The sequence below is a fragment of the Dendropsophus ebraccatus genome, chromosome 8 (genome assembly GCF_027789765.1).
Source record: "Dendropsophus ebraccatus isolate aDenEbr1 chromosome 8, aDenEbr1.pat, whole genome shotgun sequence".
Lineage (NCBI taxonomy): Eukaryota > Metazoa > Chordata > Amphibia > Anura > Hylidae > Dendropsophus > Dendropsophus ebraccatus.
In genome coordinates, this window is record NC_091461.1 from 15,360,688 (window position 1) to 15,374,477 (window position 13,790).

General features: G+C 45.4%; 1 protein-coding gene across 1 annotated transcript in view; it reads left to right on the forward strand.

Moving 5' to 3' along the window:
* Positions 1-12,333, forward strand: part of C1S (complement C1s) — a 78,710-nt gene extending 66,377 nt beyond the window's left edge. Inside the window, exons 4-11 of the mRNA XM_069979874.1 lie at positions 5,084-5,203; positions 6,729-6,928; positions 7,267-7,414; positions 8,203-8,324; positions 8,722-8,791; positions 8,898-9,017; positions 10,749-10,823; positions 11,336-12,333. Coding sequence (XP_069835975.1) covers positions 5,084-5,203; positions 6,729-6,928; positions 7,267-7,414; positions 8,203-8,324; positions 8,722-8,791; positions 8,898-9,017; positions 10,749-10,823; positions 11,336-12,171 — 1,691 coding nt within the window. The 3' untranslated portion in view covers positions 12,172-12,333. The remainder of the gene's footprint in view (positions 1-5,083; positions 5,204-6,728; positions 6,929-7,266; positions 7,415-8,202; positions 8,325-8,721; positions 8,792-8,897; positions 9,018-10,748; positions 10,824-11,335) is intronic.
* Positions 12,334-13,790: the final 1,457 nt, after the last annotated feature.

A 13,790-nucleotide genomic window follows, 5' to 3' on the forward strand; every position in this document is an offset into this window, starting at 1 on the left:
TGGAACGTCCTAAGAAACATTCCGCTACATGGAACGTCCTAAGAAACATTCCGCCACATGGAATGTCCTAAAAAACATTCCGTCACATGGAATGTCTTAAAAAACATTCCGCCACATGGAACGTCCTTAGAAACATTCCGCCACATGGAACGTCCTAAGAAACATTCCGCCACATGGAACGTCCTAAGAAACATTCTGCCACATGGAACGTCCTAAGAAACATTCCACCACATGGAACGTCCTAAGAAACATTCCGCCACATGGAACGTCCTAAGAAACATTCCGCCACATGGAACGTCCTAAGAAACATTCCCCCACATGGAACGTCCTAAGAAACATTCCGCCACATGGAACGTTCTAAGAAACATTCCGCCACATGGAACGTTCTAAGAAACATTCCACCACATGGAACGTCCTAAGAAACATTCCGCCACATGGAACGTCCTAACAAACATTCCGCCACATGGAACGTCCTAAGAAACATTCCGCCACATGGAACGTCCTAAGATACATTCCGTCACATGGAATGTCTTAAAAAACATTCTGCCATATGGAACTTCCTAAGAAACATTCCGCAACATGGAATGTTCTAAAAAACATTCCGCCACATGGAACGTCCTAAGAAACATTCTGCCACATGGAATGTCCTAAAAAACATTCCGCCACATGGAATGCCCTAAAAACATTCCGCCACATGGAATGTCCTAAGAAACATTCTGCCACATGGAATGTCCTAAAAAACATTCTGCCACATGGAATGCCCTAAGAAACATTCCGCCACATGGAATGTTCTAAAAAACATTCCGCCACATGGAACGTCCTAAGAAACATTCCGTCACATGGAATGTCCTAAGAAACATTCTGCCACATGGAATGTCCTAAAAAACATTCTGCCACATGGAATGTCCTAAGAAACATTCCGCCACATGGAATGTTCTAAAAAACATTCCGCCACATGGAACGTCCTAAGAAACATTCCGCCACATGGAACGTCCTAAGAAACATTCCGTCACATGGAATGTCCTAAGAAACATTCCGTCACATGGAATGCCCTAAGAAACATTCCGCCACATGGAATGTCTTAAAAAACATTCCGCCACATGGAACGTCCTAAGAAACATTCCGCCACATGGAACACCCTAAGAAACATTCCGCCACATGGAAGGTCCTAAGAAACATTCTGCCACATGGAACGTCCTAAGAAACATTACACCACATGGAATGTCCTAAGAAACATTCCGCCACATGGAACGTCCTAAAAAACATTCCGCCATATGGAACGTCCTAAGAAACATTCGGCCACATGGAACGTCCTAAGAAACATTCCGCCACATGGAACGTCCTAAGAAACATTCCGCCACATGGGACGTCCTAAGAAACATTCCACCACATGGAACGTCCTAAGAAACATTCCGCCACATGGAATGTCCTAAGAAACATTCCGTCACATGGAACGTCCTAAGAAACATTCTGTCACATGGAACGTCCTAAGAAACATTCCGCCACATGGAACACCCTAAGAAACATTCCGCCACATGTGACGTCCTAAGAAACATTCTGCCACATGGAACGTCCTAAGAAACATTCCGCCACATGGAACGTCCTAAGAAACATTCCGCCACATGGAACTTCCTAAGAAACATTCCGCCACATGGAACGTCCTAAGAAACATTCCGCCACATGGGACGTCCTAAGAAACATTCCGCCACATGGAACGTCCTAAGAAACATTCCGCCACATGGAACGTCCTAAGAAACATTCCGCCACATGGAACGTCCTAAGAAACATTCCGCCACATGGAACACACTAAGAAACATTCCGCCACATGGAACGTCCTAAGAAACATTCCGCTACATGGAACGGTCTAAGACAGGGGAGTCGAACTCAAATACACAGTGGCTTAAAATTAAAATCTTGGACAAAGTCACGGACCAACCTTAATATCTATTGAAGCGTGCGAGCAGCATTTCTGGCCCTTTCATAGCGGTGTTCCTGACACTGTGAGAGTGGTGTGCGTCACTCTTTTGCACTTCCAAAATGTTATGGTAAACTCTCACAAAAGTGCCTCACATGGTAATAGTGCCCTATCCTGTAGGCAGCACCCCACAGTATTGTCCCATACAGTAGCCAGCCCCCATAATACTGTCCCATACAGTAGCCAGTCCTTATAATAGTGTCCCATACAGTAGCTAGCCCCCATAATAGTGTCCCATACAGTAGCTAGCCCCCATAATAGTGTCCCATACAGTAGCTAGCCCCCATAATAGTGTCCCATACAGTAGCTAGCCCCCCACAACAGTGTCTCATATGACATAATGTATGTACGTGCTGCGGGTGGTAGGCCTGTGTGTGCCCTGTACATGCACTCTTGCCTTTCTATGGGGGTCCAGTGGTTTGGAGAGCTCATACTTCCTCCTGTGCTCTCCACTGCAGCCCCTCACCCCCTACCATAATCACTACCCCGGTCCTCCTGTGTAATTGGCAACTCCTGTTGCCTATCCAGCCTGTAATCCTGCGGCACCTCCTCTGGTGTAAGTAGTGCTGTGGTGCTGCTGGGCATTCTATGTAGCGGGCAGGGAAGTATGGGGCGCCGTTTGTTCACAGTGTATTTTGTCCCACAAAATGTACTCTGTGTGACAAAATGCTGTTCATAAATACTTGTGTCACACAGAACTCTGTCGCACAGAATGACATTTTGTCGGACAGAATTATTATTTTGTAGCACAGAATAAGATTTTATGAGACAGAATGACACAAACTGTTTTTTTTTTGTGAGATAAAATGCACTGTGAACAAGCGGCACCCCATAGGGAAGGGAACTTCTCTCCTGTCTCAAATGCAGAGCGCCTGTCACCTCAATACAGCGCCTTTCCTGCCCCACACATAGAACGCGCGGTAACACCGCAGCACAACTTACACAGGAGGGGGGGCAGAGGATTACACAGGAGGAGTCGGGCAGTGGTCGTCATTACAATGGGGGGCAGGGGGGCTGCAGCGGGGGTTACCAGAGGAAGTACCAGGGGTGGCCAGGCAGTGGTGGTCATTACGAAGGAGGGGGGGGGCTTTGTTGGGAGGCAGTACAAGCTCCCCAACCACCAATGACAGGCGAGAAAGCACATACAGGACACAGGCCTACCATCTGCAGCACATACATACACTATATCTGCTGCGGGCAGTAGCCCTATGTGTGCCGCGGGCGGCATCCATGTAACTGCCAAACACAGCACCACATACAGACGACCCGGACATACAGCCTCTGCTGGCACACAGACAAGCATGAAGCTATACATATCATATCACATTACATAATTACCTGTCCTGGACCCCTCACTGACGGTTATGGCGCAGTACACTTACACGACTATGCAGTGGCACAGACAGGTTCAGGACATATCCAATCACAGGCAACAGTCTGGTGACGGGCTGGGCGGCTGGCCAATAGATTTTTGTTTTACATCATGCACAGGCCAATAGAAAACATTGGCGGGCCAGCTTTGTAATATTTCCTGTCTTCCTCGGCGGGCCAAAAAAATGGCTCTGCGGGCCAGAGTTTGACATGTCTGCTGTAGATGCTCGTCACACCTGTGGCTATGCCATGAACACCTATTGCCCTATTACTTTTTAGGGACACAGTAACGAGAAGAGATACAATGAGATCTTCTTTAAGTACAAGACCCCATCTTGTTGCTATCATCATCAAAACATGGGAAGGGACAAGGCTTCTAAAGGCCCTATTTCACGGGTCGTTTAGAGGAGCAAAAGTACACCAAAAGAAGCAAAGACTAGACATCAATCAAGAGCGCACTCCACATGCTGATTATGACAAAATACAAATATATTTTATTTAATTATATTAGAGATCACACAGAACACTACAAAACACAGTTAAAAACAATTAAAAGTTCCAATCAGGAACACAAAAAATCATGGTCAACCCAAACACAAATGATTACCAGTGGGTATATGACCTACAGGGGGTTATAAGCAAATAATATTGCTACCATGACCCAAAATAAATAGTTACCCAGGCACGGCGTGCAGCCAAAACAAATGACTAAAGACACCAATGTCATACAGTGAAAAAATGAGGAGGATCTGAGCCAAATAAATAATATATCCGAATAATTCAGGAATAAATCATTGTGTTATAAAACCCACAGATACACAAAGTATATATATATATGTAAGTAAATCAAAATATCTGTAGAAAATGAGAAAAAAAAGGAACTGCACAAAAAAAAGAGAATCATATCAATCATATCACCCAATCAAAGAAATGGTGAACGATGCCTGGGTTGGAAAAAAGGGTCATAGGGCAAACACCCCTGGGAGAGAAGCTCCACGCGTATCATCACCCTCCGGTGACTTCGTTTTGGGTCATAGTAGCAATATTATTTGCTTATAACCCCCTGTAGGTCATATACCCACTGGTAATCATTTGTGTTTGGGTTGACCATGAATTTTTGTGTTCCTGATTGGAACTTTTAATTGTTTTTAACTGTGTTTTGTAGTGTTCTGTGTGATCTCTAATATAATTAAATAAAATATATTTGTATTTTGTCATAATCAGCATGTGGAGTGCGCTCTTGATTGATGTCTAGTCTTTGCTTCTTTTGGTGTACTATGGTTATAATCTAGGCATTTGAGTGGCACCCCGTTTCATAACTAATCAGGTAGAGCCCCCGGCGGCAGCGAGCGGGTGAGTGCGGGAGGGGTGGCGGGGAGCTGCGGGGGTTGGGGCTGCCTGGGCTATCGCTGATCGTCCGGGCAGCCCATAGGATACAGCAGCGTCTGCTGCCGATGCTCCTATTCAACATGTTGAAAAACAAGCGACTGCAACAATCAGCCGACATGAACGATGTCGGCTGATCGTTGCACTCTATTCCACGGGACGATTATCGTCTGTAGCGGCCGATAGCGGCCGAATACGGACGATAATCGTTCCGTGGAATAGGGCCTTTAGTCTCTGTATCCACTATCCACCAAGTGAGCTCAGCCCCAGCCAGAGACAGAGAGGACCAGGACAGATTTATCATCCATATTATGTCTGTCATCTCTCTATCTCTACTTCTCTCCCATACAGATGTGGATGAGTGTGAAGTGTCCGATCCCTGCTCACATTTTTGCAGCAATTACATTGGAGGGTATTTCTGCTCCTGTCCTCCAGAGTATGAACTACAAGAAGACCAGAAGACGTGTGGGGGTAACTAGTGCTCTGTCCTTACCTGTTGGGTCTAAGTAGGCCCTGGCCAGGTACGTAATCTGGAGCGCCCCCTATAACAGCAGTCTGGCTGTGTAGTCTGGAGCCCCCTATAACAGCAGTCTTGCTGTGTAGTCTGGAGCCCCCTATAACAGCAGTCTGGCTGTGTAGTATAGAGTGCCCCCTATAACAGCAGTCTGGCTGTGTAGTATAGAGCGCCCCCTATAACAGCAGTCTGGCTGTGTAGTATAGAGCGCCCCCTATAACAGCTGTCTGGCTGTGTAGTATAGAGCGCCCCCTATAACAGCAGTCTGGCTGTGTAGTCTGAAGCCCTCCTATAACAGCAGTCTGGCTGTGTAGTCTAGACTGCCCCCTATAACAGCAGTCTGGCTGTGTAGTCTGGACTGCCCCCTATAACAGCAGTCTGGCTGTGTAGTATAGAGTGCCCCCTATAACAGCAGTCTGGCTGTGTAGTATAGAGCGCCCCCTATAACAGCTGTCTGGCTGTGTAGTATAGAGCGCCCCCTATAACAGCAGTCTGGCTGTGTAGTCTGAAGCCCTCCTATAACAGCAGTCTGGCTGTGTAGTCTGAAGCCCTCCTATAACAGCAGTCTGGCTGTGTAGTCTAGACTGCCCCCTATAACAGCAGTCTGGCTGTGTAGTCTGGACTGCCCCCTATAACAGCAGTCTGGCTGTGTAGTCTGGAGCCCCCTATAACAGCAGTCTGGCTGTGTAGTCTGGAGCCCCCTATAACAGCAGTTTGGCTGTGTAGTCTGGAGCCCCCTATAACAGCAGTCTGGCTGTGTAGTTTGGACCGCCCCCTATAACAGCAGTCTGGCTGTGCAGCATAGAGCGCCCCCTATAACAGCAGCCTGGCTGTGTAGTATAGAGCACCCCCTATAACAGCAGCCTGGCTGTGTAGTATAGAGCATCGCCTATAACAGCAGTCTGGCTGTGTAGTCTGAAGCCCTCCTATAACAGCAGTCTGGCTGTGTAGTTTGGAGCCCTCCTATAACAGCAGTTGGGCTGTGTAGTCTGGAGCCCCCTATAACAGCACTCTGACTGTGTAGTCTGGACCGCCCCCTATAACAGCAATCTGGCTGTGTAGTCTGGACCGCCCCCTATAACAGCAGTCTGCCTGTGTAGTCTGGACTGCCCCCTATAACAGCAGTCTGGCTGTGTTGTCTGGAGCCCTCCTATAACAGCAGTCGGGCTGTGTAGTCTGGAGCCCCCTATAACAGCAGTCTGGCTGTGTAGTCTGGAGCCCTCTTATAACAGCAGTTGGGCTGTGTAGTCTGGAGCCCCCTATAACAACAGTCTGGCTGTGTAGTCTGGAGCCCTCTTATAACAGCAGTCTGGCTGTGTAGTCCGGAGCCCCCTATAACAGCAGTCTGGCTGTGTAGTCTGGACCGCCCTCTATAACAGCAGTCTGGCTGTGTAGTCTGGACCGCCCCCTATAACAGCAGTCTGGCTGTGTAGTCTGGAGCCCCCTATAACAGCAGTCTGAATGTTTTCTTATTGTTCACAGTGAATTGCAGTGGGGGTCTGTACACGGATCTGAGGGGGCAGATCAGCAGCCCTGGATATCCTTCTCCTTACCCCGAGAACTCTCGTTGTGAATATAAAGTTCTCTTAGAATCGGGGTACCAGGTCATTCTGACATTCAAGGCACAAGATTTTGACATTGAGGACTCTGAAGAGGGGAGCTGCAGCTATGACACTCTTACGGTAGGTACATGTGTGTCAGGCTCCAGAATTATGTCAACCATGGGTTCTCTACAGTAAGGCTGAGGGAAGGATTCTCAACAGTAAAAGCTTTAAGGAATTATTGTAAAGTGTTGGAATGAAGCAGTAACTATTACTACACTCACCTTTGCAAGAACCGCAACCAGTCCTATTCACTTGAAGGAGTTTTTTCTGCAGTTCGCCAGTACTTGTACTTGACCCCCCCCCCCCTTACCACCGCCAATCATAAAGTTATGGTGTATGCCCTCACTTTATATGATAGGCATAGCCCATTAGTATAGCTGAGTTATAATGGAGTCCTCCCCATTTATTCTGCCCAGGTAAAAGCCAAAGGAAAGAAGTTCGGACCGTACTGTGGGAAGAGACCTCCTCCTCGCATCGAAACGGGCAGCAACGAAGTGGACATTGAATTCATAACCGACAGCGGAGGGGACAACAAAGGGTGGAAGATTTATTATTCTGAGGAGGGTGAGGAGGAGACTGAAGGGTACAGCCCCATCACAAATGCCCCCCCCCCTATTATAATAGGCACCTTTACTGTATATAGAGGTGTACAAAAAAATCTATCTACCATTCATTATACTGGTGTCTTCTTACATGTTAGAGGAGTCTTTGGGCTCCAGGAAAACATGGTGTGAACAGAGACTAACACCATAACCACTGTACGATATCTGGACAGAAATTTGTAGTCTCTTCAATTATCTGATCCTACGATGAAAGAGAAGCACATCTAATTGTAACACCATGCCAGCCCCAGGACCCAAATTTAACTGGGAACCAATATAAGGCTTGGGATAGCTGTATGGGTTCTCTACAGTAAAAGCAGTAAAGAGGTAAACTAAGGCGAAAATAAAACATAATTTTGAAGGAGGGGGGTCCAACTGATGTGACTCCTGAGTATGAAGGGTAAGTATGGTTTAATCTCTGCCACCATTCTTGAGTCTCACTCACCAACCAAAACCATCCAAGTCTATCAAGAGTTAACCTTCAACCCTAAAAACTTTCAACCAAAGCCAACACCCCATGGACTCTACCTAAATACCCTGCCATGGTTGACCCCATTTTCTAATCTCCTTTTCACCTTTCTAGACCCCCATCTTGTCCTAATATAGCTGCCCGATCCCGCTAGTGTTGGGCACCCTTATGGCTCCACACATTGACCCACCCCTCCTCTACGAAAGTGTAATAGTCCTAAAACGAATAATTCTTGTGACTACAATCCTGTAACGCTCCTCCTTCATTCTCATCCTTGCCAGCCATTCCCTGCCCGACCAACGTGTTCCAGCACTCCATCCTCAGTCCGCAAAAGGGCAAGTATGTATTCAAGGACATGGTCACCGTGGAGTGCAAGGAAGGATATGAGATCGTATCAAAGAAGGTGGGTGACGGCAGGATGGTGGTGCACGCAATGCTATATCTATATGGAGGAAGAAAGTTACTGAATGGCAAGACTTTCCTAGATTGTAGAAACCCTTTAAATAAGTACAAATCCCAGGCCAGACTCCCCCAGTAAAGACCACTTGCTTTTGTAGTAAGTCTTCCCTTTCTTTCCTGGAGCTTATTTCCCCATAGAGAAGGCAAGACTAGATACCCTTGAAGGTCAACAAGGTCAGAGGTCATGGCTGATCACTACCGGGATATATTCTGGAGCTGTGGCCCAGATAATATGAGCTAGCCATAGATATGGAGTCGTCCAGCCCCCATTACCCATATCAGCTCCATGTTAGACCAGATTACCTGCTAAACCTCCTTCTTTCCTTCTTATCTCCTACCAGAAGAGGCTGCCATCATTCCGAACGAAATGCCAAGGAGACGGAACCTGGTCACTAACACACAAATGTGAACGTAAGTAACATATCCATAAAACACCCCAAAATGGTGTCTCATAGTAGAATATACTACTTATAGGAACTAAGATGGTAAAGCTTTGACCTCCTCCTGTTCATTTCAGCTGTGAATTGTGGAGATCCTGAAGGAATTGATAATGGAGAAGTGGATTTCACGGACACCATGTACGGGTCAAAAGCTGTATACATGTGCAAAACCGAATATTACACCATGGTAGGAGATGGTTAGTATTTGTGGAGTACATTGTGGGTAAGAGAAGGTGGAGAACATGGCTGCTAATGGATGGATGGAGTACAGGTGACGGGTCAGATATGATGAAGAATGGTAACTAGACAATAACTGAACTGAAGAATGTGCCGAAATACCTCCGGGACCGTGTAATGGACTGATGTGAGAAAAGGAGGCGAGGAGTATGTATATGACTGGTGGGAGGTGAGGAATATATATATATATATATGTGGTATACGCTTGACCGGTCACCTGCTAAGTTGTTCCGGGTGACGCTACTTCTATGGTGGTTGGTCAGTGGTATATAGCTCAGCCGGTTAGGATGTAGTCGTGAGGCCAGTACTGGTTCAGCACACAGGTGTGATGGTATACCTGCTTTTTATTTTTTGTGTGGCTGGCTATACTGATCCCCAATAGTTGGTGACCTGGGGGGCTGTGATGGGTCCCTTGGGCTCCTGTCATGGTAGTCCTGAGTGGAGAGATGACCCACCCGGACTGTCGGTACCGCCACCCACAGAAAGGGGAAAATGACTCAAGGACGGTGTAGCCGGTGTGTATAGGTGCTGGTGTAATGATCACTGAGTCCCAGTAGAATAAATAAACTGATCTTTACTGACAAGTCTCTTGTAATACAGGAGGATAGAGTAACAAATGGTTTCTGTGATACAGACTTGAGTTTCACTGAATCTGTGCTGAGAGATGCCGAAGTAGTGAGGTAGAATAGCAGTGCTGGTTTAGTTGAGTAGAGTATAGAGTTCAGAAGAGTTCGACCTTTTTCGCTACAAACCACCTTCTGCATTGTAGTGTCCAGGTACCCGTCCTATGAGGGTGACACAAGCCCCAGTTTTGGTTACCTGAGTTGAGCAAAGTGCCCGAGCATGTCCCAGTGTCACCTGAGCTGAGAGATAGAATACGTAGGCCTAGACTATGGCTGCTTTGCTCTATCCGGGTCAGTTCCTCTGTCTAAGATACCGCCCTGCACTGTATAGAGTTGTTCATGGCATGGGTTGAGGTGTTCTCTGACTTGTCCTCCTCAAGTGTTTAGCACTGCATCTTGACTGTAAGTGTAGCTTTGGAAAAGAAAGTCCCTGCATTCGCCATACGTATCTACTAACACAGCTGGTCTGTCCCGGACAGGGAACCTGGCAGAGCCAGGCTCCTAGCTAAGTTCAGCAGGGATGCCTGATGTGCGTTTCCTACTCCTCAGAGAATCAGAGAAGAACTGACTAAGTGTGTACCTTCACTCTCCCCATGTGACTACTTCCTACAGGGCGTATGTAACAATTGCTGTGAGTGGTGGAGAAAAGAGTGTACAGAAGAAAAGAGAATCGAGATAGGTAGGGAGGAAAGAGTTTCTCTCATTGGTACACAGAATCACAAAACATAACAGTAACCCTTGAATAACTAAAGCTGTGCAACATACAAAGTAATACATAGTGACATCTTGTGATAAAAATATAGTACAACTTCATTACCACTTTACGGTACAGGACTTTCACGACAGGTGTCCATACTAGAAATACACATGGTAGGACACCACATGTATATATATATATATATATACACACATATATACATGACTGGCAAGTGGAGTGGAGTGAGGGGGGGAAATAAAAAAAAAAATAAAAAAATAAAATATATATATATATATATATATATGACATGTACGACTGGCATACACCAGGAGCATAACCTTAATGACTCTCCCCTTTGCTCTTATTCACAGCTACCTTTACCTGCTCCATGAATGGATCCTGGATGAACAGCAACCAGAACAGTGAACTCCCCAAATGTGCCGGAGGTAAATCACAGGATCTCCCTTCATGAATGTTTCACTTACACATTGGATAAATGAAACTTGAGATCTGATTGAGTTCAGTCACATCCAAGTTAGCTTCACCCCTTTCTTGTTCAGTGTCTGCTCTACTGTGATGCCTTTTGGTTAATGTTATGGACCTCAGCATTTGTACTTAAAGGAGGTAGGCCTAGCTTGTAATGAATACTTCAGGTCATTGCCCCCACAACAGCACCAACACATTATTGGCCGGTGCATCGGACGGGTGAGAAACGCCCCCAATGCTCCTAACAAGCTCATTTACATAATTATTTTTGAATAAAGTTCTCAAAAAGAAAGGGACCAGCAAAGAAAAGAAGACCAGCAGTGCAAAGATGAGGTACAGTATGAGGCTGCAGGGAGATATCAGCAGGTTTGTTTGCCTTGTTCCCTTTAAGAACTTAGAATAGTAAATGCAGCTTTGACTGTTACTACAGTATAAAACGCACGTTATTCTCTAACTTTTAATGTCTTTTCAGTCTGTGGAAAAAGTTCAGTTCTCCCACTAAGCCGGATTTTCGGTGGGGAGGAAGCTAGAGAAGGTTACTTTCCATGGATGGTGCGGATCCTTATGAGTTCAAATTTCGGTGGCGGATCACTCATATCCGATCGCTGGGTCCTGACAGCTGCCCACATATTGCGGAAAGATGAGCTGCCTTCATTAGAAATTGGAGCTGTTAATTATAAGAAGGCAACAAAGGTTAATGCCAAACAAGTGATCATCCACCCGCAATGGGCAGAGGCCCCTGATGAAGACGAAGAGAGGAAGAATTATAACAATGATATCGCCCTTATCCAGCTCGAGAGAAGAATTGAACTGGGTGAATGTATTTCCCCGGTCTGCCTGCCGAAAAAAGGAGACACAACCCATCCCGCAATTAACGAGAATGGATTCATAGCTGGGTGGGGGAAAACCGATAGAATAAACATAATAAACCAAGATAAACCGAGATTATTACAGTATAATCAAATCCCGCTCCACAATCTAGAACATTGTAAGAAGGAAGTACCAGACACTTATACTGTGACCGCCAACATGTTGTGCGCCGGAGGGAAAGGCCATGACAGCTGTCAGGGTGACAGCGGGGGTCCGCTCATGTTTGAAGATCTCAAATATAAACAAGACAACAAACAAAAAAAGGACAAAAGGTTGTATATCGCCGGCATCGTCTCTTGGGGGATCAAATGTGGAGAATTTGGAATGTACACGAGAGTCCAGAACTATATAGACTGGATAGAGAAGACAATAGAGAGCGTGGAAAACAAAGAGAAGAATGAAGAGCAGCCGGAACCACTGAAGATCTGTAAGAAATAGACGAGTGTGGCCCGCTGTGGGATCCATGAGATGTCAGTATATATGGGGGACGGTGCGGAAATCTTTTATGATTTTCACAATATATTTCATATACACCCAACCCAAAGGGTATGTCTATCTTTTCTATCCTAAAATAATAAAACACTAAGCAATCTAATAGAAGTTAATATAAATCTCTGATCGTTTTATGTATACAGCTCCTATGTGGTCTTTTTTTTTAATTAATGGTTGTTTCAGACAATGGTGATATTGCTCCTTGTGATAGACATTGTGATTTTCAACATATTTGTTAATCACTGTTTTAACCAGAACTGATTCTTACTCTAGAAAAAAAACAGCTCTAAAGTCTTGGCCACTAGGTGTTTCACTTCTTTGCACTCCAGGCTGTCCACTGCCTGTTGTCAAGGGAAATTTGTCTCTAGTAATCAGGACATATTACAGGAAGTGGGGATGGGGATTACCATGTGCACAGGAGATATATGTGCTGTGTACCTGCAAGCTGTGAGAAAGTCTGCCTGCTGAAGGTGATCAGTGCTGTTCCTCAAAGGAAAATCAAGGCTTTTCTTTTATCTTTCACCACCTATAATTCTCTGTGCAGCGGTGCCTTGTGTAAATACCAGTGACTATTGTATATATACACTGATGCAGTGCAATATCCCCCTTCATTCAACACCCACAGTAGCACTTGGTATTTCACCCTTTCGTTCCTTGCTTTGCTGCTGCTGTTTCTTTCCTTTCTTTTCCTTAGACCAACCTTAGTGAGGTGAAAGAGGTAGGGGAATATCTTATCCACACAGAGGAGCTATCAGAGGAGTTTACAGGAGGTTTTGTCCAGTCAAGCCGAGCCAGCAGTTATCAAGTGCACTATTCAAGCCAAGACTCAAGTCACTGCAAGTTCCTAGGATACCTAAGCGGTCACCCCAACGGTTAGCTTACCCAGATTTGGGGCCTGTGTTCTTGATTGTGTGTCACTCGGTGCCCACAGGATAGCAACATTCATCCCCATGGAAGCAGATATTTTTCTATTGTCACTCATAAGGTGAATAGTTGAGATCCTTTGGGTCTGGATAGTTACATATAGTTAGTATGGTTGAAAAAGGACACATGTCCATCAAGTTTAACAAAGGAGGTGATGGATGGAGGAAAAGGGGAGGGATGATAATAGGTTCTATACATATGCATTAATGTTATTTTGGTCTAAAAACTTGTCTAAGCCTGTTTTGAAGCCTCCACTGTTTTTGCTGTGACCAGATGCTGGGAACATCTTTTCCCCATATTTCTTGTAGGGGCCATTTATATATTTATATAAATTACTCATATCTCCCCTTATATGTCTCTTCTCAAGACTAAACAAATTTAACTCCCTTAATCTTTCCTCATAACTAAGATGCTCTTTTCCCCTTATTAGTTTAGTTGTCCACCTTTGTACCTTTGGATAAACCCCCCTCCCTCGAGTAACTGCACTACACTAAAGGAATTACAAGTCCTTCCTATATATCTACCAGCAACGAGCTGTAAAGTCATCTACAACCTATTCAAGTATATACCAAAAGTCAACCCCCGTCCAAGGGATCTCAGTCAGCACAAGTGTTCTATTGTGTACCGTTTACCCTTGTAGT